Raw genomic sequence first — 25,973 nt, 5'->3', positions numbered from 1 at the left:
GGCTAGCTTCGGTTTTCTCGCTCAGTTTAACGTACTTACAAGCGACGAGACGTTACTCGTACTAAAGTGACACACTTCTAACACAATGCCAGGTGAGCTGAGTACTGTAGAGTGAGAAGAGAGGTGGGATCATACTGATAGACGTAAGGAGACAACGCACAAACATCATCAACGGCTGGCCCGTCAAAGCTCGCCAATAATCCTCGACTGCCAGCGACTTTTGCCCCGAAGAACAAACGTAAAGCGAATAAGAAGGAGAGCAAGAAGCAGCGTTTACGACGAGAGGAGGGAAAGGATAAGGCTCAGGAGAGAAATATGAAGCTTCAAGTCAAGGTGAAAGACAGGGAGGAGAAGAAGGTGAGCTGTGGCATGAATCGGACGGAGCAGCTAACCTTGGCAGTCGAAACGTGAGAGAGCTAAGAAAGCCTGGGAGTGATCTTCGCCAGCACGGCCAGGCGTGAAGAGCGTCTGACGTGTATTGGAACCACCCAACATGACGATAACGACAGAGAAACTGGGAAGGGGTTTGACCTCATGATGATCTGATGACATGATGTGAATTCATTCCCTGCGAGGTGCACGGCTGTAGCAGCGCGAGGAGCCGCGATGTCCCCTTTTATGGCCGCTGACATCCGTTTCGCCGAGCTCACAAGGATACATCGGGGTAACAACGTCGTGCTAGCCATCGGTGAAAGACAAAGCGTGATTGCGACAATCAACCGATGTAGCTGAAATGTGATCCATCGCAATCCTACAATGCATATCCCCATTGACCTAAGTCCTAGCGGCTCCGGGAACATACTTCGTCTTCCTCTCCCGGGGTACAAACGCAGATACGTTGGTGACGGTGACGGGAAGGGAGTCCATGCCGAGAGATTTAAGCAGGTCCTTGGTCTCCGGGTCAACTTCAAGGGGAATGTCGGGGTTGGGAGCGAGGGCAGAGACGTCGGGAACGTATCTGCGAGTCAGCCACCATCCCGGTTAACAAGTTCAAATCGCCAAAATACAACAAATTCTGTGATTTCCGAGGGTTGATCGTCGAGCACGCCGAAAAGAATATGCAAACAGAAAGACTTACTGATCCTTCCTCTCACGTTCCTCCTCTTGCAATTTGAAAGAGATACCACGGACGGGACCTTTCTGGATACGTTTCATCAAGTGAGTCGTAACTTCACATCAGCTCCCGAAGCGTTCAACATGGGGAGCAAACGTACAACCAGAGATCTTGTTCCTCAAACGTTTAGACGGAACAGAGGCAACCTCATCGATCAGACGTTTGTTGGTGCTGCTGGTCAACTCTAGAGTTCTTGCGCATGTCACATGAAGCCGGTGACACTGTTCCTTTGACGTGTATACACCGATGGGCATATAGTGACGGAACCCTTGAGGCCCTCTCATACTCTTGCAACACAATTCTCCACCACGCAAGCCGAAGCCACAAAGTCGAGTTTGATCAAAAAGGGAGACAGATACTCACTCAAAGTCCAAAGTCAGACGAGGGTAGTATTTCTCGATGAGAACTCTGGAGCAACGTTTAACCGTCTTAGTTCTAACACGACCCTATTATCCGAATGACAGTTGTGTTCATACAGTGGCGGCCATGGTGACAGAGGTTGCAACAGAGATAATCGATTGAGATCCAGCAGGGTAGGCGGTGGGGTGAGGCGGGGTTCGGAAAACAGGACATCATTGAAATGAGGGTATCGTAGTGGAGGTGCGAGAAGAGATCATGTCAGCTTGATACCTACACAATGGATGAGCACGTACCATGATGAATGTTGTCTGGAGATAACAGTTCACCTCGAACAAGGGTGAAGGAGGTGAGCAAGGTTGTGACTCCGCTAACGCCGAGTGTGGCATTACTGTATCGCCGCAATCTTAACACCGATCAGAACGGATATGCATTCCAACTGATCTGAACCGGATCAACCCGATTGTTGCACTTTTGACCTCGGGCCTTTGAACCATTCTCCTTTCTTATTTCTGACCATGTCCAGCAAAATGAAGCTTCCTCCCACTCCTCCCATAGACGCAGTCAAGTCAGTCCGACTATTCATTCTCCCTCCATCAATTAACTAATCCGCAGATTATGTGACTTTATCACTTCCTCCCCTACCCCTTTCCACGCCGTATCCAACATCTGTAAACGACTCGTGTCTTCTGGTTTCACTCCAATCTTTGATCGTTCTCCCTCTTCCTTATCCCCAGGTGGAAAATATTTTTACACCCGCAATCAGTCTTCCATCGTAGCATTCACCTTACCTTCTCAACCTTCTTCCGACACGTACATCTCTTTCGCTGTAGGTCATCTCGACTCTCCCTGTCTCAAACTCCGACCCATAAGCAAGAAATCTAAATTAGGGTATTTACAAGTAGGCGTGGAACTTTATGGAGGTGGTACTTGGCCTACATGGTTTGATCGAGATCTTTCTTTAGCAGGAAGAGTCATACTTTCCACTCCAGGTTTAGAAAAACCTTATACATCGAGATTGGTGAAGATCAATCGACCATTACTGCGTATTCCACATTTACCAATTCATCTCGATAGGACTTTAGGAGATTCTTTCAAGTTTAATAAAGAGGCGGAGCTGGCACCGATTTTAGGGTTGGTGAATAATCAATTAAATTCGACTGAAGGACTATGGGGTTCGACAATGGGTTCAGGATTGGAAGTGGAGAAGGAGGAAAATGATGTGTCGGGAATGATGGGAAAACATCATCCGTTGTTGCTTGCTGCACTGGCGGATGAGTTGGAATGTGAAATTGGTGATATTCAAGATTTTGAGCTGTAAGTGATTCTGACATCTCTTTTAAAACTTGCTGGTTTTTATCAGTAAAGCAACCAGAGGCTAATTTGATAGATCGTTGTTTGACACTCAACCATCCTGTGTGGGAGGATTATCAAACGAATTCATCTTCTCTCCTAGACTTGATAACTTGACCACTTGGTGGGTTACTTTTCCTGACCAATGCTGCACCTTCCCATTCTTCATTGCACACGTGTAACTACTCTCTCTTCTACAAGTATCATCTTCACATACAATCCACTCGTCTTGGCATTTCTTCACAACGCATCGATTTCTGTCACCCTCGTTCATCCTAAACATGAATCATTCTCTTTGATAAGCATCGTATCAAGCTGGTGGTCAAAGACAGTGGCAATATGTAATATCAGACGACTGATGTTAGCTACTCGACCATCGAAGCACTCTGTGCGGTATCAGAAACCACCGCCACCACCTCTTGCGAGAACATACGCTGCGTGATCTTATTCGACAACGAAGAAGTAGGCAGTATATCCAACCATGGTGCCGAATCGAACCTCTTACCCGGCTTCGTGGACAAAATTTGTTCTTTACCCGACTACCGAGATAGAGGAGCATACAATTTACTCACGGGTTCATTCTTGATTTCGGCGGATATGGGACATGCCGTTCGTGTCCTCATCTCTCTCTGTCCCGCCCTTCGTCGTATCCTAAAACCATATCTCTCACGTCCATGCTTTTCTTTTTTGTTTCATCCCAAGATCATTTAAAGTCTCCTCTCTTACGTAACAAAATCTTTCTTTGTCTCCTCCCAGTATGTACGATGCGAGGGGTGGCGGTTAATCGATGGCGGCGGCTGAGTTTAGATAAATCCCAATTACGAGAATAAATATGAGACCAATCATGCTCCTAGATTAAACGGAGGTGTTGTCATCAAAACCAACGCTAATCAGAAATATACGAGCAATGCTCAAACAACGTTTTTGTTGAGAAGAATTGCCAAAGCTGCGAATGTCCCATTGCAAGAGTTTGAAATTAGGAATGATTCGGTAAGCCATCTGTCACAATATTTTCCCCCTTGGTCATTTGATATCCCTCGACGGATTTTTCCATAATCGTTCCACAAACCGATTGGCCAAGGCACGGAGTATCTCTTACAGACTTCGAGTGTTACTTCTCGACCACAATGTGCGCGCGGATCTAACGTCGAGACAAAGTGGTGCGGCAGATGGCAGACGGGAGGCTAAGTATCAAGTACTATACAAGAGAAAGGAAGGACGATTTGGCTCATGAGAAGAGTCAGAATGAGAGAGTGAAAATAAACTGAGATATAGACATGCGGTTCCACTGTCGGTCCTCATCTTTCAACTCACGTCAGAACGGTCGACATTGGTCTTGCTCAACTCGCTATGCACTCTATCCGTGAGACGGCAGGATCAGGCGATATAAAACATTATATCTCTTTGTTCCTCGAATACTTTACTAATTTTACCAAGTACGATAGAGAGTTGAAAGTGGATTGAGTCGAATATCAAACCACACCATCATGTGACGAGATATGTATCTGGCATATGATGGCGTACTCTGAAAAATAAAACTTGGTATGAGGCAAGTGCAGAGGATGATAGGATGACGATAGGAATGGTTTGCGTATATTATACTCGTGATCAGTAGGGACAGTTCAGACAGTTTGAACCGAAGCATGCTATACATACATTATGAACTCTCTGCAGCTTTCTTTGCCTTCTTCGCTGCTTTTTCTGCCTTTCTCGCAGCTCGTTCTTCTGCTGTTTCCGCCCTCTCCGCCCCATCTTCCGTCTTGACCTTTTTCTTTTTCTTCTGCTTAGTCAGCGCTTGTCTCTACTTTTCTCGAGAATAAATTCAAAGAGAGCGAATGGGATATATATCAAGAACATGTGAAACACAAACGCCGAGCGCAGCAAGGAGACGTTTCGGACAGAAGTTCAGATGCGAAACAAGCTTCCAGGTCGCCTATCAAATTCCAATACGCCACGAATCTGTATAAAAAGAGATGGCAATATTTCACGGAACATTTGACTCACCTTCTTGTCGCCCTCTTCCTCCATCGTGACATCCCCAACTTCTTCTCTTTTCCTCTTACCTTCCTCTCCCTGTCCTTCTACCACCGGCACGACCGTCTCCGGTTGCGTAGGAACAAGTCCACCTTCTTGAACTTGACCAGAAGAATAATCCACATATTCCTTTTTCCAACCATCAGGAGTCACACCGTCTATGGTCTTCCCATATTTATCCAATTCTCCTTTCTGAACCATTTTCTTCTTCTCCAATGCTTTAGGTCCCAAACCCCATCGACGAGGATACAAATCTCGATTCATTATACATCTTTTCACCTTCGCTACCACACCATGATCACACGAAGCTAGATCGACAGTAGACATCATGGCTATACCAATGGCGATAGCTTCACCTTTAGTAGTCATGAGGACTACTTCTTCGTGAACTTCTATATCGGCTTCGTATCGTAATAAACCGGGGATCATAAGTTTAGCACCGTAACATACGGCGTTGACAGCGGAATCTTTCACGACGATCCTTTTAAAGTTGGTGAGGAGGGATTCGAGTGGTCGGATGACTCGGCGGAGGTAAGATTCTGCAATTAGTATCATCTTTTACATGTCCCTTCTCTTCTACCCTGGATGTTCTGGAGAGGAAAAAGGTGATCTCCAAAGGAGATGAGAATGTGATGTAAGTGTAGAAAGTCAAAACTCACCATCCCGAGTATTATCATATAACCACTGTGCATCCAACACATCGTGCATAGTGACGATATCATCATTCTCCCCTGTTATTCCACTTCTGACTCTACGCAATTCCTGCATATGTGCTCCAACACCTAACAATAATCCCAAATGAACGCACAGCGTACGAATATATGTTCCAGCTTCACAACTAACCCAGAATACCGCCAAGTTTCTTTCAGCATCATGTTCGATCAATTTGCTTTCGTAAATCGTCCTCACCCGTAACTGTCTTTTGACGGCAGAAATCAAAGGAGGACGTTGGAATAATGCTCCAGTCAACGTCTCTAACGCTCTAGGAAGAGCTTTAGGATCAGTTAAAGTATCGTGAAACCGGACCACACAAACGTATTCTTTCCCAGCACCTTGTTGAGATTTTACCAATCGGGTAGCTCGATCGATACAGACTATCAAACATCCAGTTACTTTAGGATCAAGTGTACCGGAATGACCGGTTTTTTCTACTCGAAGAATACGTTTGAGCCAAGCGACCACTTCGTGAGACGAAGGGTTGGAGGGTTTGTCGAGGTTCATAACACCGGATTTTATGTAGGTTTGAAGATCACGTTTGAGAGGAGAGACGCCGGTTGGGATGGGGGTGAAGTGAGAGGAACGGATGAGAAGCTTGTCGTAATTTTTCAATAAAAGAGGCCATTGAGAAGTATCTTGAAGTCAGCTCAAGCAGCTAATCTACTGCCAGCAGTAAAGGATATATCTGTGTGACGGTATAGCGCTCTGATTCGTGACGAGGTGGACAAGTGACCAGCACCAGTAGACATGATAAGGAGAGGACAGGAGCAGCGAGGAGACATGTAAGGAAACACTCACCCAGCTTGGGAGTCACCGCTTCAGATTTAATAGAATAATCTCCAGACAGCTGCAAGTCTGACACCTGTGTGTTTGTCAGCCCTCCGGCCAGAAGGGGTACGCTAGAAGAAGAAGCCATCGTTCTATTGGGTGAGATATGCCAGATGAGTGGTTGTGGTTATGGTTATGGTGGTCGTCCTCAAACCGAAATTTGCCCGCCGGAACGATTCGGCGATATGGATGATAGCTCAATGTGGCATCCATCGCGTGCTTCTTCGACACCTGTCCACAAAGGAAATCAGAGGATACAATGTTTTACCTTGCATCTCCGCCCCGGCGATCGGCGAAGGTATGACATATATATAGAGCAGCTAATCAGGTCTTCTTCTCTGTATTTGATCTCTCACGAATACTCTCAAAGTACCTCACTACTCAAGTAATCCAGCTGGAACTTAACTTACAATGTCGCAATACACTCAAACTCTAACTGGCCCCGCTACTACTACTAGTGCCCTACAGATTAACGGGACCATTGCTCCTTCAACGGATGCCCAAACGCTACCAGACACGCTCACGGCTACCGCATTAAACGGCCTTGAAGCTTTCCATCATAACATCGCTCCCGAGCCCCTAGACGATATGAAAGCTCGACTAACTTCTGAAATCTATCAAGATGTGTATCGATTTCGTGACGGTGCTCCGCCCCCGGAGACTGATGGAGGGCAAGCAGGTAGTTATCCCGTATCACTTGACACACCCGTGCAAGACCTTTATGAGAGTTATCGAACTCAAGTAGGGGTGAGCCGGACCATCAGTCAACAGATCTTGACAAAGTGGAGACAATCACAACGTCAACCCACCAGGGAAATTAGTGAGAAGGCTTGGGAGGCAGCAAGAACAGCTCCGGTGGTAACTTTACTCGTACCTACTGGTACTACTCCGTGGAGCAGGGTTTCAGTAAACGCTATTCAAATGGGTGCTTTCTATTTTGCTGAAAACGGGACAGTTAGACCCGTTAACGATTATCTCTTAACACAGGACTCCGTGTGGGAGATCGATGAGACGGTGTTTGGTATGGGTCCGCCGGATAATGCGTAGCTTTATTGACGATGATCATCCAAGGTGGATGTAGAATTGGATGGTTTAGAACGTTTGATGATGAACTATGAAGAGAAGATGCATGTTTTCCATGAGTTACACCAGGCAAGAAAGAGAAGACCGTTGACGCGTACTTACTTGTAGGTTGTTTCGTGCATTAGGAGATCAAGGGATGTTTGATGTCACACATCGGAGTTCCGCGATTGCCAGCATGGACAGATGACTGTTTGTACTTGTATGTGTCATACTCTACCCTATATTAAGAAGAAGATTTGTCAACTTGTGTTTCGTTGCTTCAGTCCACCATGATCACATGAGTATCATTTGTACCAGGCAGGAAGAAAGGGAGCAGACAGTCTCGAAAACGTGACCCAAATGCGCGTGACGCCGCATGCATAAAGCTGTGAGATGCCGGAATCGTCCAACCTTGTATTCCCCCTTTCACCTCATATCCCCTCGTGCCCTCGCCTTAACGCCTTACTTCCACCCACAATCCGACCCATCCGACATGCATCCCTTGACCCAACGCGTCACCGTCTTCGTACTCTTTCCAACTCTCAACCCTGCTCCGTGCGGCAGCGGCATGTCACATCCACCAACGGCGCCCACGCCGATCTGGTGGGATTCGACGAGGGCGTCGGGCACCGCCCCATGGATCCAAGATCTACTAGTACCTCCGCCCTGACTCACCCACTCACATTGATAGCAGTCAGTCCGAGTACTATAGTTTCACCCATACTCCTCTTGAGACTAATCTCATACATCCTTGTCTCACATTCATACCGGATAACTTCCCCCCTTCCTATCCTTGAATTTATCGACATCGGGGGGGTGACTACTGGATCGAGAACAGGGACGCGTGGGGTCCTTTGACTTTTGTGATCATCAACAGATCTGTCCCTCATCCAACGATCCCTTTCTTATACCCGAGGGAAAGGAGAAACACAAACGATCCACATTTCTTTCTTTTTTTTTCTCACACAAACCCGATAGCCCGATAATCGTATTTGGAACCAACACCACTATCAACACCAACGCGATATCTCGTGTACAGTATACCTTTCTCTCTCATTCTCCATCTTCATACAATCATGCGTCTGCTATTACCGCTCCTTTGTGCTGTCTCACTTATCAATGCTCAGTCGACCACCTCGAGCGTGTCGAATGGATCGAATCAATCGGGTTCTTCCGACCCCACTCCGACCCCCACCACGAAGGGGAATAACACACTCGAAGTAATCACGACCACCATCACTCAGCTCATTTCCTCCGGCTCGGCTTCACCGACAAGCACCACTTTCGCCCTGACTTTGACACTCAACTCAACCGCCCCGACGTTGAATAGCACTTTATCTGGTAATGGGACACTTTTGGGGAACGCGACGTTAGATAATGCTACCGTTCCATGGAATGAGACCGATCAATGGCTACCCTTTCATGTGGTCATCGACCCTGCGTACGGGACGTTTGGAGCAGTGATGATTCTTACTGGGATACCTGTAGCAGGCTTAGGAGGAAAGAATCGATGGTAAGTATTCTCCTACCCCAGTGTGTTTCGATTTCAAATCCTCTGACATCGCCCCTACCATGTCTAGATCATACACATGTCTGCTCCATTGTAAGAATACCAACTCTCATGTGGAAAGCGGGTGGCTCTCGATGTATTTACATTGATGACGAAGCCCCGAAATGATAAGTATGACTGACACACAGGTCCTCTCTCGCCATCGTATCTGGCTATTCCCTTATGCTCTTCACACTAGTCATGATCCTCCGATTTGGGTAAGTCAACCACTGAAATCCTTCAACCTGCATGTATCATGTGCTCCTCATGGATCCGTGAGAAATTTAAGGAAATCATCCCTTGAAGGAACCTTCAACTGACCTAACAGAGTTGAGCCAAACCTTCAGCCCCCTTCCCCTTCCCCGCCGTCCACCACCCTTAGGGGATTATACCTCCTAGCATGTCTCATCGCATCTTTTTTCGGCGCAGCCATCGGCATCTTTTTCTTCAATTTTGCAAAATATTGGATCTCAGCGACAGGCGGTTTTGCTCTCGGATGGTTCTTGCTTGCTACTCGACATGGGGGTCTCATTTCCTCTACTCTTGGTCGATGGGGTTTACTGGGTGGATTGACTGTGGCCGGGTTCGTGGGAGGATTAGTGCCGATCTTACATGAACATATGATTTTGGTATCGACGGCATTAATCGGTGCTACCGCTGTCACCTTGGGTATTGATTGTTATTCCCGAGGAGGTCTAAAAGAGGTCAGTGCCCATACCTTCTTACTTTCTCCTGCTACCATCATCAATGATCAGCAGAAGTCACACAAGGGCCCAATTTGAATGCGAATGACATGACGAGAATGCTAATATTCAGTTTTATATCTACAACCTAGGCTTTCACGATCTCTTCCCCAAACTCGACAACATGCGTTACCCCCTCACACAAACGATGATGATCGAACTGGGTGTCCTCGCTGCCATCTTCATCATGGGTGGCGCCATTCAATTCCCTCTCCTTAATATCCTTCAAAGACGTTTAAAGCAAATGAGAGAAGAAGAAGAAGCTAGGATCGAAGCTGAAGAAGTGACCAAAGCCGCAGAGAGATTCAAAAACCTCGGTAATGAGATGAGTCAATGGGAAGAGAAACACGGTCATGGTACATCCAACTCCGTCTCGACAGGAATCTCTCCACGCAGTCCAACTCCTGGCACCCCGGGTTATGAAAATGGCACTTTACCCCGACTTTCTTTCGTTGACCCTGGTTCTGGGAGTGGAAGGAGTGGACGTGCGGAGTCTACTTTGAGTCTTCTTAGACCTTCTCCCGCTTCGGCAAGAACGAGCACATACGAAGCGTTAGCACTTGATTCGCCAACTACTAGTACTCCTATCCTTCAACATAATTCGCAAGCTCCTAGTATCTCCAAATTCGAAGGTCTTGAAGGTCTTCTTTCCGATTCTACCTCTCCTGTCACTCCTCCAAACAACAAATCTACCATTCTTATTGATGAAGATTTAGCGAACAAAATGCGATTATTGGAAGAAGTCAAAAAAGCAAGAGAGGAAGTTAAAAAAGCTAGAGAAGAAGTACATTCTTCACTTGAACGGACCCGAACTGTCACACCTACCCCGAGCCTCTTGTCACATTTGGATCCGTCAAGAGAAGGTGCAAGAACACCCATGACACCTCTTAACATGGGTCTCAATCCCTCCAGCGCGTCTTCCGCGGAAATGGGAATGAATTCCGGACGTAGATTTTCAAACGCAAGTTCGATGGTACTCGATAGGGAATCTTCAACACCAAATACGAACATGATCCAAGGGTATGTCCCTTTGAATCCGGGGTTAGGAATGGACGACAGGCGAGGAAGGACTAAAAGCATGCACGAAATCTCAGGATTAGAATCAGGATGGAATAAGGATGATAGAGAAGGTAGAAGATCCATGGCGGATCTAACCAGACCTCTCTCTACTGATCAATCTATTCGATATGGTCAACATCAAGGACAAAAGAACGAAATCGGAGAAAGACGTTCGACTTATCATGAACCATCATCACATAATCAACATATCGTTACAGGTTCTGCTGCTTCTATTTTACATCCAACTCAATCAAAACCACGTCCACAAAGATCGATGACTTTTGAAGAATTAGCAGAAAGACATAGGAAAAGATTAAGTTCTTTACAAGAACCCGTGACCGCCAAAATGAGGGAAGAGGTTCAAGCTGCGGAAGCTAGGATGAAATGGGAAGCTCAGAAGAAAAGGGAAAAAGCGGAAATGTTGAGGAAAGAAAAGGAAAAGGAGAGGATGGGAGGTAGTCAAGGTAGTGCAAGTGGTGGAAGTGCGAGTGGGAGAGGGAAAGAAAAAGTGGAAAGGATGGAAGTTTTGAAAAATGCGGATGAATGGAGAAAGAGTGTTGGGGATGGACAAGTAAGACGTTCGGTCTATCAGAACCCACAGGTTTATTCGGTTCAAGAACAAGAGCAAGGAGCAAGAGGGAATAGCGGAGGTGCGTATGGAATGGGATTGGGAAGAGAGGGTCAAGGTCAAGGTATGGGAAGAGGAGGAAAGAGAAGGAGCGGATATGAGTATCCTTCATGATCAAACTTCACAAATCCGTTGCTTCGTAGGACGGGTAGAACCGAGGATGAGGATGAAGAGAAGGTGGGGAAGGGAAGGGTAGGACAAGAAGCGTGGATGTATAGTATATACTCGTCATGATCATAGGACACTGCATCAATTATCAATCTGCTGATCACCTTGTTCTGAAGTTGCCTCCAAACTGATCCAGCTTTGTTCCAACAAGAAGTCAACACACTGCAGAACAAAATGATATCAAGGATCTCCCTTTTGGCATCATATGAGTTACCACTCTGTGATAAGGGTTGTATCATTCAGATCCGGAACTTCGGTCACCTGGGAAGCTGATGCTGATGCTCCGCTACCTCCTCTGCCATCTTCAGCGCCAACCTGGTGAACACGTGATTTATTCTGTCGATACCGCCGAGGTTGTTTCGGTGGGATTGAGGCGGATTTAGGCGCCCAATCGAATATCACCCTACTGCGTTCCAGCCCAAATGACAATTCCTTGTCCATTGTCATCCAGCTCAGGAGATGCATCATAAGTCTGATACCTTCATCCGCGCCTGTTTTCCCACTAGTTGTCCGATTCCCTGATATTTTTACATATATGTCCTTCAGAAGCCTATTACGTGTTGCTCGCTTTTCAGACTTGATTTTATCAAAAGGGGCTCTACAGATCTGCCACAAGTACCAAGCACAATCCTCTGTTGCTTTTGGTTCAAGTTCTACTCATCAGACAGTAAGCAGTAAGCCGGTGACTCCTTGTACTCACCTTTGCCCTGCAGCAGAACTGACTGACACCAAGAGATCACATTATCTACATCTTCATCGGTTACATCAAATCTTTTGTAATCAGAATCCGTGGATGCAACCCATTCTGTAATGAATTGTAATCCTTGTGAGGCCCCCGAGTATAAAATGGCTTTATCTGTCTCTAGAAAGTAATATTTTTCCCCCCTTGTGCATCTTAGGACAAACCTGGTTAGATCCTCGGAGAGTTCTTGCAATGTCAATGTACGCTCTTCACATGATTGTACTTCTCTCTGCTCGGACATGTCTACTACTAGTGACATGTTTGACTTTGTGTTGGACACTGACAAGTTCCAGATATGATGGGCAATGAATTGAAACTTAGAGAGAGAGATGATGGTTGAAGAAAGAAGTAGATATAGGGGGTAAAGAGAGAACCTCTTTGGAAGTTGTCCAACGGAGCGTGAGAAAGTCGCACGGATCATCATTCTCCGAAGATTGGGACTAAACCGAAAAGGGAGAATATCCATTTTGATCTCGTTTGATGCACAGGTTCCACTACCATGCCCGAGATGACCGGAACTTCTAAAATGGTAAGATTGAACCTGTCACCGAGCTCACCGAGCTCACCGTAATCGCCGGATCACCTTGACTAACAGCGAGTACGAGTACAGTGGACGTCCAGGGCAATCCCTACAGTCGGGTCCAAAAAGTCATGCAACTTCGCGCATGAAATTTGGTCCGTGCAATTTTCCTCCTACACATCCCCTAACCGTCTAACCTCATAACTCATGCATCAAGATAGCTAGTGACCTGAAACTTTGTCAACTGATGCATATGCCTGTCAGGAAGATAACTTACTAAGATGACTTGTGTAGGCAATCAGTACTTTGTACCAAAACCCTTCGCCTTCTTGACTGCCTTCCTCCTTGCTTCCATGCTCTCAATACAAGCATCAATCTTCTCCTGTGGTATCTCCATCCATAGCTTGTTTGCAGCCTCAAATAGCTCATCAAGGTTTGTAGGACGTTGAGGGAGTAGTTTAAGTTGGCGCTTGACAATGGCCCAGCAATGTTCAATAGGATTGAGGTCTGGATGCTGGATGATCGATGTATCGGACTTTGTGCTTCTTCAGAAATTGTCACGAACTACGTCGTGACACCCCTAAATCCCACCAACAACGACCCTCCTTTGACCATCAAACCTCCATCAATTCTTGACCTCTTCGGTTTACACGTATCCTAGGACATCTAAGACCAACCACGACAAAGTTAGGCGAAGTTAGACAGGTTAAGGGTGAAGGGAACCGAGGTGCGACGAGGTTAGGCAAAGTTAGGTTGACTAGGGATGGAGGAAGCAGAGGTACGGCGGAGTTAGACGAGGTTAGAGGATTGGGTGTTTGATGGTTCGGGGAAGTTGGCCGAAGTGCGTCGAAGCGCGGATGGGTTGGATGAACATCTAGGAGTGGTGGATACTATTAGCTGAGAAGATCGCTGAAGTTCTTCAGCGATCCTTGATTGTTGTCAGTAGTGAAAGATTGATAGAGATAGCTACCATACAAAACGAGATACATCGCCATCAGAGAAAATCCCCAGATAGAGTAACTGCGCCAAAGCTCGCCGTAGTTACACTCCTTTTGACGTCTGCGCCCTCCTGGTTGGGTGAGACATCGAATTAGAATCATCAAGTTAGCCGAGGTTCGTCGACCGTCGGTCTTTTGGAAACAAGTTATTTCACGGACGTGACAGAAATGCTTGGATTGGAGGGGTCCAATGGAGGGGTACATTGTCCTGTAGGATGTAAGGTGTCCCATATCCTCTCCACAACTGTACTACCTTCTTCCACACCTCCAATAGCGGCTTCTTCACAATCTGTTCCAAGTATACCGCCCCTGTAACTCCCATCCTCTTTCCTGTACTCACAGAAAGATCAAATCGAACCAGTTCCGTCCTTCCTCCAAGCCAAATCGCCGCCCATACCATCACACCGGCTCCCTTCTTTGCGGCTGGTATCACACAGGCTGGATTAAAAGCGTCTCCATCTTGTCACGAACTACGTCGTAACATCCCTGACAACCACCATCACCGACCCTCCTTTCACCATCACCGACCTTCCTTTCACCACCACCAACCTCCACTCGAACCACTGAGACCAACAACGACAAAGTTACGAGAACCAAAGGGGGATTTGTCACGATAACCCCGCCTAGCGGAGAACTACGGCGAAGTTAGTGGAAGGGAGCCGAGGGAGAGCAGGACAGGAGAAGTTAGGCGAAGTTAGTCGAAGTGAGCGGAGTAGGATATCGGGGATATGGCGAGGTACGGCGAAGTTGAACGAAGGGGACTGAGCGTGAGGCAGTGCAGGAGTTGAGAGACGTTCTATGAGAGGAGAGGAGTAGTATAGATAGTTTACAGATCGCTGAACTTCTTCAGCGATCCTTGATTGTTGTCAGTAGCGAGAGATATATTCATTAGCTACAACCTTCGAGTTAAGGAGAGCTACCACTTAGCAGTTCAACGTACTACGGCGAAGTTAGCCGCAGTTCATCGACGATCATCCTATCATTTACCACTCGACACATCACTACGGCGAAGTTAGCCGTAGTTCCTCGTCGAGTACCCTGTGTTAGTGAGACAACGACGCCCCATTACAACGTAGTTAGCCGAGGTTTGTCGACCGTCGGTCAGTAGAGAAGAAGAAACGACGTCTGTGACAGTATCAAGGATCGCTCCTACCGACGACCCGTACAAACCTCGGAGAAGTTCGAGATTGTATGCAGCCAGAGAGGAGAATTACAAGAAGTATGAGTAGACCAGGAGAAACAGCAGAAGAGACGGAGAGGAGGATGTTGGAGGAATTAAGACAAAGCTTGGGACCATTGCCTGGTGCAATTGATACCCCCGAAGGATCAACTCAAGGCGACGATTTTTATCCACCCCTACCTTTTGAACCACCCCCCCAGCAGACCGGACTATCACAACCGCCAGCGGTGAGGACAGGTTCCGAAGACTCGGGACAGACCCCACGACCAAGGGAAGGGAACACAGGAGGTAGGCTCAGTTCGGCCGGGAGCGAAGTAGTAGGAGGAACTGAGGAGGAGGCCACAACACAGAAGATGATGCTGGCGATAATGAACATGATGATGGAGATGAATAAGGATATGATAGCAGAGAGGAAACGTCGAGAGGAACAGGAAAAGAAGAAGGAACAGGAGACGGTTGGAGGAATAGTCGAGGGGATCTCGGAAGGGGTACGGCTCGCCATTGGAAGACAGGCTTCGGCGACCCCAGGAGTTGCTGAGATGGGTGGAGGGATAAAGCTTCCCCTCCCAGACCTGTGGAGAGGCGAGAGGTCAAAGCTCACGGCATTCATCTCAGAATGTGAAGTCCATTTCGAAATCAACGCCCGCAAGTTCCCCACCGACCGAGTAAAAATCTTTTTCATGATCTCACATCTACGTGAAACTCCTCTTCTTGCCGTCCAGCCGGACTTACCTAAGGACGATCCCCCTGAACACCTTTTAGATTATAAGAAGTTTATTCAATATCTCAAAACCAATTTCGGAGACCCTGACGAAGAAGGAACCGCCGCAAGGGGAATAAACGAGCTTCGTCAGAATGGGTCGGCTTCGGCGTACTTCGCCGCCTTTCAGCGATATGTAGCGGTATTAGGATGGGGTGATGATGGAAACCTCGTAGACCGGGCGAAGAACGGACTGAAAAGCCACTTGCTGGATGAAATTGCCCGGCATGGAAAAGTTTTCAAGACCGTCCGAGAATTAATCGAGTTCGTGGTCCCCATGGACAATCGCTTGCATCAACGAAAGGTGGAAAAGGAGAATGAGAAGAAGAGGAAGGAGGTAAAGGAACAGGGGGAGAGGAGAGAGGAAGTAAATCGAGGAGGGGAGCGGGGGAGCCAGGAGAAATGGCAATCTACGGCGAAGGTCGAGGGCGTGCAGCCTAGAGGCACGAACGGGGGAAGGGCGATACCAACGGATGTAGACGAACTAAATCGCCGTTGGCCGAGACCCAGTGCTGATGAGGTTTTAAAGCGTCGAGAGGAAGGGAAGTGTACTGGATGTGGAGAGAGAGGGCATTATAACCGGGATTGTCCTGTAATAGCGGCGAAGATCAAGGCAGGGATCATCCCCTTGCGATCTTTTGGACAAAATGCTGGAGTAGAAGGGAGATTTAGCACCGGGGGGAATGCCGTCCCTCTTGGGGACAGGAAGAAGATCAATGCAGTCGGAAGGGAGGAAGCAGATGTTGGAGAGCGGGGGATGGACGAGGAGGAAAAAGATGGGGACCCGTCGCGATAGGCGAGACTCGGCGGGTCCGCACTCATATTCTCTCGGCCACTGTTCCTACCCCCAGTAAAAGGAAAGAGCTGATGAGACCAGGTAAATGTGTATATAAATCCGTAAACACCACTCCGAAATGTATAAACGACTGTCATACCCTAATCCCTTCCACCTGTAACAACCAACCCAAATCTAATGTGTATGTCGACGGAGTTGAACTAACAGCCTTGTGGGACACTGGAGCGACCTGTTCGTATATAAGTCCCAAGGCGGCCAGGAAGATTAGGAAGGAGAAGAGGAAATACCCTGTGAGTGTACCTGTTCACATGTTCGATGGCTCGGTTAGTGTGGCTGGACCCATTACGGAGTTTGTCGAAGTGAGTCTGGGTGTTGAGAAGTTAGGCGAGGTTCGCCCAATTAAGCTGGATGTTACCACCCTTTGCGACGCGGATGTCGTGATAGGATGGGAATGGATGAAAGAAGAAGGGGTGATCCTGAATGGGGGAGCGAATATGATATCCTTCCCTATTCCCCAGACGAACAATGAGGAAAGCGCAGTGTCCTTTCCCCTACCCTTGCCGAGTGAAAAGGAAGAGTTATCCTCTCCCTTTCCACAGACGAAAGATGTTGCGGTCCTGGCAGCCATAGGGCTCAGGACCCGAACCGACGAGACAGACCTCCGAGGCGAAGATGAGCTCGAAGAGCTGAGCCCGGAGGAACAAGACGAGTTGTTCCAGGTAGTTCCTGAACAATACCACCAGTACATTGACGTGTTTAATCCGAAGAAGGGAGGAGAGACCCTTCCCCCTTCGAGGTCCTACGATTTGAAGTTTGAGCTTAAGGAGGGGGCGAACCTGAAGGTCGCCTCCCTCTATGCTCAAGGAGAAGATCAGAGACGCGCGCTGAGAGACATACTAGATCGCGAAATCGCCGCTGGCCGAATTCGAGCCAGTAACTCGCCGTACGGCTCACCGATGTTTATGATACCGAAGAAAGCCGAGGGACAATGGCGAATGGTTATCGACTACCGAAAACTGAACGAAGCGACCATACCAGACGCCTACCCCCTCCCATTAATAGGCCAGATTACCGAAGAACTTGGAAAGGCAAGGTACTTCAGCAAACTAGACCTAATTGGGGCATACCAATTGTTGAGGGTGACAGAAGGGCATGAACACCTGACGGCCTTCAGGACACAGTATGGTATGTTCGAATCTCTTGTTGTTCGTGATGGGCTGCGAAACGCCCCTGCTGTCTTTCAACACTTCCTGAACGAGGTGTTTAGAGAACTGCTAGGGAATGGAGTCGTGGTCTACATTGACGATATCCTCATTTATGGGAATACATTGGAGGAATTACGAGGAACTACGGCGAAGGTCTTTGAGGTGCTGCGGAAAGCGAACTTGTACGTGAAAGCTAGTAAGTGCGAGTTCGAAAGAGATTCGGTGGTATTCCTGGGTTTTGTGGTCTCCTCTCGAGGTGTATCGGTTAATCCAGAGTACATTGACGCCATCACATCCTTCCCACGTCCAAAGAATCTACGAGAGTCGAGGGGTTTCATTGGAGTCGTGAGCTATTACAGGCGTTTTGTTCCCAACTTCTCGAAGATTGCTAGACCTATCAATGATTTGACGAGGAAGGAGGTACCGTTTGTGTGGGGAGCAGAACAGGAGTCAGCCTTTAAGGAATTGAAGGCTAGGATGTGTACTGCGCCGGTGTTAGCTCACTTTGACCCCACATTGAAAACCATATTACAGACAGATGCCTCGTTCTTCGGCTGGGGTTTCATAATTTCACAGATTAATACGGCTGGGCAAGAGCACCCAGTCGCCATCGAGTCAGGCGCGTTCAATACGGCCCAACTAAATTACACGGTAGGAGAAAAGGAGTTCCTCGCCGTAGTTGAGGGTTTCAGAAGAAGAAGACACTTACTACTGCAGGTGGAAACCACGGTCCTTACCGACCATTTAAATCTCACTTACTGGATGGAACCGAAGCAACTCAGCCCACGTCAAGGTAGGTGGGTAGAAGAGTTAGCTAACTTCAGATTTAAAATGGTTTATCGACCAGGGACTCAAGCAAGCCTTCCAGACGGGTTGTCTAGACGGGCGGATTATCACTCGGGAAAAGGAAGTACCATGATACAAGAGAGTAACCTTATTCAAGGTCTGCCGAAGTTCGACGAAGTTGACGCCACCACGTCGGAGTTGCGCCACCTCCTTCGAGCCTTGCAAGGGACAAGGGAAATGAAGGAAAAGGATCTTGTCGAGCCTATGGATCTGATACTTGGAGTTCAGGAGGACGAAGACGTAAAGGAGGTTAGAGAGGAGTTAGTAGGAGTTATCTGCGCTGAGTGTTCTCATCCGACGTGTCATGATGATGTACAGGAACCAGGATCAATCACCGAACTACGCCGTAGTTCGCGATCTCCTCTAATACTTCGTGGGGGGTGGACCCAGAGAGGTTTCCTCGCATTCGACGATCGCACTTATGTGCCGAACTACGCCGACGCTCGACTAAAGATCATGAAGATGCGACATGACTCGGCTTTGGCTGGTCACCCAGGTTCGGCGAAGACCCTTGAACTAATCCTAAGGGATTATGTTTGGGTTGGAGTAAGGAAGGATGTAGAAGACTATGTCGCTGGTTGTGCGGTATGTCAGAGAGCTAAGACTAACAGACAGAAGCCTCATGGAGAACTTAAACCCCTACAGGTAGCAACAAAACCTTGGTCAAGTATCTCGATGGATTTCATCGAAGAGCTCCCAAATTCCCATGGATATAACTCTATCTTAGTGGTCGTGGATCGACTGACAAAATGGGCCATGTTTATCCCAACCACGACGAAGTTAACCGCAGCTGGGCTATCAGAGCTGATAATGGACTATGTGGTGGCCCAGCATGGGTTACCAGAGAGTATAGTATCAGACAGAGGATCGAAGTTTACTTCGAAGTTTTGGAAGAACTTGACCGATAGTCTCGGGATAAGACTACATCTCTCTACCGCGTATCATCCACAGACTGATGGACAGACCGAACGAACGAACCAGTCCCTGGAATTATACCTTCGAATCTTCACTTCCTACCAGCAGAATGATTGGTCAAAGCTGCTTGCTCGAGCTAGCTTTGCTTATAACAATACCCATCATTCCGCGATAAACAAGACCCCATTCTATGCGAACTATGGGTACCACCCTCGATGGGCTGAAGAGATTAAGGCTAGTGAAGTTGAGGTGCCTGCTGCTACAATAGCAGTAAGAGACCTAACCGAAATACATAAGGAATGTATTGAGGGGATTGAGAAAGCTAACGAGAAGTACGCCGAAGGATACAACAGGAAACATCGAATTACGCCGAACTTCGTGGAAGGTGACCTAGTGATGCTGTCATTAGAGAACATTAAGACTAAGAGACCGATGAAGAAGCTGGATGTGAAACAAAGTGGGCCGTACAAGGTGGTATGGCAGGTAGGTTCTCATGCTTGTAAACTGGAATTACCAGGAACGATGGCAGGTATCCATGATGTATTCCATGTTTCTTTACTCCGTCCCTATCACCCTCCGGTATTTCCTGGTCAGCAAGCTGAACCACCTGGCCCAGTAGAGGTAGATAACGTAGGAGAGTCGTGGGAAGTAAAGGATATTGTGGACTCGAGAGTAAATAAGAGGTCAGGGAAGTTAGAATATCTAGTGGAATGGTTGGGTTACGAAGGCTCGGATGACGCAGTATCATGGGAGCCAGTAGAAAATGTGGACGGAGCTAATGACATATTGGCGAAGTTCCACAAACTTCACCCGGATAAGCCGACGAAAGGACGAGTGGTAAGATCACGAACGAGGAAGTAATTCATACAACAGGTACAACATTAGCTAAGTACAACTCACTGCTGCAAACTTCCTCCCTGTTCCTCGTTCCTAGGTGCAGGACCACCCCCAGAACTACTCTCGGTAACCTTCGATCCCACCGCCCGTCGAAGGGCCCGAGTCTCCTTCCATGCTGTATTAAAGGCGAGAATGTGAGCGGAGTGGAGAGCAGGATCACGAGCGACATTCAGACTAGGTGATTTCCACAACTGACGAAGTGTTCTAAGACAGTCTGCTGGAAGAGTTAGGATATCGAGGAAAGCACCATCCTGAGAACTGAGTCGAGCCGGTTGAGATGGTTTTAACCAGTCCAGTGTAGGGGGGAGCATATACTCAGTGGGGTTCAGGAGGTAAGGAGAGTCAAAGAGATTGCGGTAGAAGTCGCTCATGTCCGTTGTGAGCTCTCGGGAGACTCTAGCTAACTCAGTTCGCCCTAATGGCCCTATGTCGGAGGAGTTCACAAGAGTTCCCATTGTCCGAGAGAGAGTATTCATCGCAGAGACCAGCTTCACACAATATTCGACGAGCTTCGCCGTATCTCGTCTATGGGCTTGTAATTGCGTGGTTAAGCCAATAATAACGGAACGGAAGGTGGCTAATTGTTTGTCCTCCTCTGGTATCCGAGGATCGAGAGCGATAGTGGGGTGGTCGAGGGAAGGAAAGATTTCCTCTGGTAGCTGAGTACTTTCGTCTTCCACCACAGCCGGTTCGAACTGGACAGCTTTCTTATTCTTGCCTTTCCCTTTCGAAGATTTCGGAGGAGTTTTCACAGGAGGTGCAGGAGTTGAGAGCCCGGAAGCAGGAGGGACAGATGGTTGACGGCTTCGGGTCCCAAGGGCAGGGGGGAGACTTGAAGAGAAATCCTCTTGAGTTGAGACAGGAGTAGGACGGCTCCTGGTGGGACGAGACGGACCGGCAGAAGGAGTAGCCGGGAGACGGGATGGGCCAGCCACAGGAGTAGAAGGCCGAAGAGCGGCGGAAGAGGCACGACGAGGAGTGCGACGGGACGGACCTCCTGAAGGAGTGGCAGGGAGACGAGACGGTCCGGCCACGGGAGAGTTAGGTGGGCGACGGACGGCGGGTGACGGCGAGGTGGGGCCAGGAGAGGAGAAGTTCGCCGAAGGAGAGCGTGAAGGATATTCCCCGTCTTGGGCTGTGGGGAGACGGCGGCGAACAGCGGCGGATGGAGTGTGGGGGAGGCCGAGGGGAGCAGAAGGTCTAGGAGGAATGTCCCGAGCGGTGTTGGGGGGACAGAACGAGCAGGGGCCAGAATGTTACGGGGTAACAACGAATCGAGGGAACTCTATCGAGTTCGACGGATTAGGACAGAGGAAAGCGGGAGTTGGAGGCAGTGCTGCAGTAGGTAGGGACGGGTTTTCCCCTTTCGAGATTTTCCCCACTGGGTTTGCTCAAAGCGGTTTTTCACCTGTCCGAGTATGTACATGGACGCTTGCAGTAGGACTGAGAAAAGGAGACGGATACCTGTAGACAGTATATAGTACAATCAGCAAAGTACCAACTTTGCTGATTCTTCAATATCATTCTTTGGCTACATCGATTGCAGAGGAGACACGATCCATTAGCACCAGAGCCCCTAGACTTCCACGAGACCTCCATCGAGTTCGACCCAACCTGCGACCTAGTCGTCGTGTTTCCAGTACCGTTACAAGTTGAAGAATCAGCCTTACGCACCTTGGGTCGAATCGGAGAGTACTGTATGCTCACCAGAGGGAAAGCGCGGAAAATGATACCAGAAAAAGAGGAGTTGGAACAAGGGCTGGTCCCAGAGGAAGAAATACCAACAAGTTCTTCGAGAAGTACCATTTCACATGATCTCACTTCTACTACCACTACCCCAGATCCGCTAAATGAATTATCGCAGCAGTTGTCACAATTGTTAGCCATTATGACGATGCAACAAAAGGAACAAAATACATTAAGGGAAGAACTGGCTACGATGAAAGCTGACCGACAGAACCAACAGATACTCACATCGAAAGGGGCAAGTTTGATCGAAGTCGAAGAAAACAAGCCGTGTTTGGAGCCAAAACTTACCAACAACGAACGAACAGGAAGAACCAGGTGTGCGGATCCACCTACCTTCAGTGGAGAACGAGGAGAATTGGACAACTTCCTTGCAGCATGTCACATGAACTTCGAATTCAAAGGGGCAGAGTACGCCACCGATCGCAGAAAGATCCTGTTCATGTACGGGTATCTTCGAGGCACCCCTCAAATGCTTATAACCCCGGCCATAACCAATCCAAGTATATGGAATTCGACCGAATGGCTAGAGAGCTACGACAAATTCATTCAGCATTTACGAACTCAATTTGGAGATAGTAACATGGCAGGTACGGCTATGAGGAAATTGCAAGAGTTAAGACAGACTGATACGGCCGCCGAGTATTTTGCCAACTTCGAACTTTGGTCCACACACCTTGGAAAGGTACCAGATGCAATGAAAATCGCCTCAGCCATACAGGGCCTGAAGGAAGAGCTACTGAAGGTGGTAGTGGTAAATAACACCGACCCTCGAACCAAATCGGACTGGATCTATTTCAAACAGCATGTGATAGGGACTGAGGAGAACCAACGGATGGCTGAAACGATGATTGCAGCAAATCGATGGGCTGCTAGACGCAAACATGAGACGACCTGGCTTCCCCCTCGATCGAATTCGATGCGATTGGATACTAGTTTGCCCAACCCGGTAGAACGCTACTCACAATCGACTGGTAGAGGACCCTTGCCCGGTGGAAAACCAGGGATGATGAATTATGGTCTACCAAATGACCCTCCGGTCACTTGGACAGAGGACGGAGGACGTCTCAGCGAGAACGAAATGACTTGGAGGAGGGAGAACCGACGTTGTCTCAAATGTAGAAGTCCAGAACATTACGCCAACAACTGTCCAAATGGAGGAAATACGAGAAACAACATTAGGGGATCCCCAAACCCGCATAGCTCACCGATTCCTAGTGGATCGAACTCGATCCCAACTGGGTCCAAAGGGCCATTAGTTCGAGGAATGGCGGTGACCTTTGAAGAAGAGGGAAACGACTACCTGGCCTAAGTGATGCGACCACTTGCGGCCAGGATCTGCCCGGATCGCAGAGAATTCAGATACCAATAGATCTCAGTAATGACTCGGCCATAATATATATAAAAATACAAACAAAGAAAGATACCCTACAGATTGGAATGTTAATCGATACCGGGGCTACAGGAAGGTATGTGCAGCCGGCCTGTCCATTATACCATCTATTCCCAAAGAAACAATATCAGGTACCACGAAAAATTAGGTTCCTGGATGGAACTACCGCGACCTTAGTGACCGAATATGTAGAAGCAGAATTAGATCTAGGAAAAGGACTCAGGATTGCAACTCGACTGGATGTTATGGCATACGAAGGACCAGAAGTACTAGTAGGACTAGATTTCTTGAGACAGTTTAGGGCAAGGATCGATTGTGGAAAGGGACTGATCGAATTCGACGGAATTGGACGAGATACTGGTTGGAAATACCCAAGATTAGAAGAAGGATTAATAAGAGGAGCAACACTGGAGAAAGGGGAGGACGAAATGAGTGAGGAGGAACTGCGACAAATCATACCGACACAATGGCACCAATACCTCGAATTATTCAAGGTAGAAAGAGCAAGAAGACTACCACCAAGAAGAGAATGTGACCACGAAATCGAATTAGTAGCAGGGGCTGAACTAAAACCAGGACCAATTTACCAACTGGACGAGCATGGGGATGCTTTCCTGAAGCAGTGGATCAATGATGGACTGACTAGTGGACATCTGCGAAGAAGTAAATCGCCCTATGGGTCCCCAGTATTCCTGGTCCCCAAGAAAGGAGTCATTCCCTATCGAGTAGTTACAGATTACCGGGCACTTAACAAGGTAACCATCAAGGATTCATACCCAATGCCACTCATCTCGACACTACTCGATCGACTTCAATTAGGAAGGATCTTCACTAAACTCGATTTGAAAGGGGCTTACCAGTTAGTCAGAATAAAGGAAGGAGATGAACATAAAGCTGCCTTACGAACAAGATACGGCAGTTTCGAGAGCACAGTCCTAAGGGATGGGTTGTGTAATGCACCAGCCACCTTTCAGAACTTTCTACAAGACATGTTTCACGATCTACTTGACGAAGGGGTAGTAGTTTATATCGACGACATCACGGTATACTCCGACACGATCGAAAACCATCAGATCATTGTCCAAAAGGTGTTAGATCGACTACTTGAAAACGATTTGGTCGTCAGTCCGAGGAAATGCGAATGGAGTTCAAATGAAGTGAAGTTCCTGGGGTACGTAATAGGACACGAACGGATCGAAATGGATCAAGAAAAGGTGAAAGCTATTCTAGAATGGGGAGAACCCATGACAGTCCGGGATACTCAAGTGTTCTTGGGTTTTGCGAATTTCTATCGGAGGTTTATCAAGGGGTTTTCGCATATTGTGGGACCTCTCACACAATTGACTAGGAAGGATCAAGCTTGGAACTGGACACAAGAATGCCAAAAGGCTTTTGACGATCTAAAGAAAACATTCACCACAGCACCAGTACTTCGACATTTTGATAGAACCCGACCGACTTGGATTGAAACCGATGGATCCGATTGCGCGATAGGTGCGATAGCGTCTCAGAGATTTCCTCACCCATCAATAAAAGGAACCACCGAACTTCACCCAGTAGCGTACTGGTCTCGAGCAATGACGCCCTGTGAGCTAAACTACACGGTGGGAGAGAAAGAATTATTAGCCATCGTGGATTGCTTGGTCGCCTGGAGACCCTACTTGGCTAACAGTAGTGATGTTATAAAGGTCATTACCGATCACAAGAACCTAGAATACTTCCAAAGCAAACGACAACTAAATCGAAGGCAGATGAGATGGTTGGAAATATTGGGAGACTTCAACATAGAGATCACTTATCGACCAGGGAGCAAAAATGGGGGAGCAGATGCTCTGACGAGACGAGGAGATTATCATCCGGGAAGAGGGAGTAGCAAGGACCCGAATCTTAACAAAGGCAACTGGCTACAATTGCTACCAACACACGAACAAATTGGATCGAATTCAATGGACTCAGAACACAAAGGACCAAGACACATAGTAAGAGGAGCAATCCGGGAAGACTCATTATTCGGACTCATCAAGAACGGACTGAAAGACTCAGAAGACATAGCAAACATACGACAACTAGGACTACAGATGACACAGACACATAGCACACAGAGCACACAGAGCACCCAGAACACACAGGACACACAGAAGACACAGGCTAGCAGCGAGACACCAATAGTATCATGGACACAGAGCGGATTACTCTTATACAAAAACAGAGTAGTCATACCAGAGGGACAGGCAAGATTAGAAGTAATGAAAGCAAGACACGATTCGATGCTAGTGGGTCATCCAGGAAGAGACAAAACTATCACCATGGTCAAAGAGGACTATTACTGGCCACATTTGGACGAGTATATTGCAAAGTACGTA

General features: G+C 47.7%; 7 protein-coding genes across 7 annotated transcripts; 4 read left to right on the top strand and 3 right to left on the bottom strand.

The window, feature by feature from the left end:
- Positions 1–162: 162 nt before the first annotated feature.
- On the top strand, positions 163–436 carry TREMEDRAFT_34491 (uncharacterized protein; the record flags this gene model as incomplete). Its single annotated transcript, XM_007007198.1, has 2 exons — positions 163–357; positions 401–436. Coding segments are annotated over 2 exons (231 nt in total), but the record flags the coding sequence as incomplete, so codon positions are not given.
- Positions 437–638: 202 nt separating this feature from the next.
- Positions 639–1,777, bottom strand: TREMEDRAFT_45612 (uncharacterized protein). The gene is made up of 5 exons (XM_007007236.1): positions 1,768–1,777; positions 1,478–1,560; positions 1,215–1,285; positions 1,079–1,169; positions 639–958 (listed from the first exon to the last, which is right to left on the bottom strand). The coding sequence occupies exons 1-5, from the start codon at positions 1,768–1,770 to the stop codon at positions 775–777; spliced, it is 432 nt and encodes a 143-aa protein (XP_007007298.1). The 5' UTR covers positions 1,771–1,777; the 3' UTR covers positions 639–774.
- A 307-nt stretch (positions 1,778–2,084) lies between these two features.
- Positions 2,085–4,288, top strand: TREMEDRAFT_34565 (uncharacterized protein; the record flags this gene model as incomplete). The annotated part of the gene is made up of 5 exons (XM_007007203.1): positions 2,085–2,788; positions 2,862–2,948; positions 3,190–3,433; positions 3,632–3,814; positions 4,100–4,288. Coding segments are annotated over 5 exons (1,407 nt in total), but the record flags the coding sequence as incomplete, so codon positions are not given.
- A 169-nt stretch (positions 4,289–4,457) lies between these two features.
- On the bottom strand, positions 4,458–6,492 carry TREMEDRAFT_40777 (uncharacterized protein; the record flags this gene model as incomplete). Its single annotated transcript, XM_007007226.1, has 4 exons — positions 4,458–4,604; positions 4,829–5,397; positions 5,518–6,210; positions 6,374–6,492. Coding segments are annotated over 4 exons (1,504 nt in total), but the record flags the coding sequence as incomplete, so codon positions are not given.
- Positions 6,493–6,814: 322 nt separating this feature from the next.
- Positions 6,815–7,450, top strand: TREMEDRAFT_65186 (uncharacterized protein; the record flags this gene model as incomplete). Its single annotated transcript, XM_007007338.1, has 1 exon — positions 6,815–7,450. The coding sequence occupies one exon, from the start codon at positions 6,815–6,817 to the stop codon at positions 7,448–7,450; it is 636 nt and encodes a 211-aa protein (XP_007007400.1).
- A 1,091-nt stretch (positions 7,451–8,541) lies between these two features.
- TREMEDRAFT_65185 (uncharacterized protein) lies at positions 8,542–11,558 on the top strand (the record flags this gene model as incomplete). The annotated part of the gene is made up of 4 exons (XM_007007337.1): positions 8,542–8,978; positions 9,164–9,232; positions 9,343–9,718; positions 9,831–11,558. The coding sequence occupies 4 exons, from the start codon at positions 8,542–8,544 to the stop codon at positions 11,556–11,558; spliced, it is 2,610 nt and encodes an 869-aa protein (XP_007007399.1).
- A 264-nt stretch (positions 11,559–11,822) lies between these two features.
- On the bottom strand, positions 11,823–12,613 carry TREMEDRAFT_65184 (uncharacterized protein; the record flags this gene model as incomplete). The annotated part of the gene is made up of 2 exons (XM_007007336.1): positions 11,823–12,265; positions 12,313–12,613. 2 exons carry the CDS (start codon positions 12,611–12,613, stop codon positions 11,823–11,825), a joined length of 744 nt encoding a protein of 247 aa, XP_007007398.1.
- Between the last annotated feature and the right edge of the window lie 13,360 nt (positions 12,614–25,973).

The sequence above is a fragment of the Tremella mesenterica genome (assembly GCF_000271645.1).
Source record: "Tremella mesenterica DSM 1558 unplaced genomic scaffold TREMEscaffold_13, whole genome shotgun sequence".
Lineage (NCBI taxonomy): Eukaryota > Fungi > Basidiomycota > Tremellomycetes > Tremellales > Tremellaceae > Tremella > Tremella mesenterica.
Note: the sequence above shows the minus strand (reverse complement) of the source record. Positions and strands in the feature narration are given on the sequence as shown.

Bases quoted from the DNA above. Each gene is read 5' to 3' on its own strand.
- TREMEDRAFT_45612 (XM_007007236.1), bottom strand. The intron at 1,286-1,477 runs GTGAGTATCTGT...GTTGACCAGCAG, and splicing joins CGTCTGACTTTGGACTTTGA to CACCAACAAACGTCTGATCG. The intron at 1,170-1,214 runs GTACGTTTGCTC...GCTGATGTGAAG, and splicing joins GAGGAACAAGATCTCTGGTT to TTACGACTCACTTGATGAAA.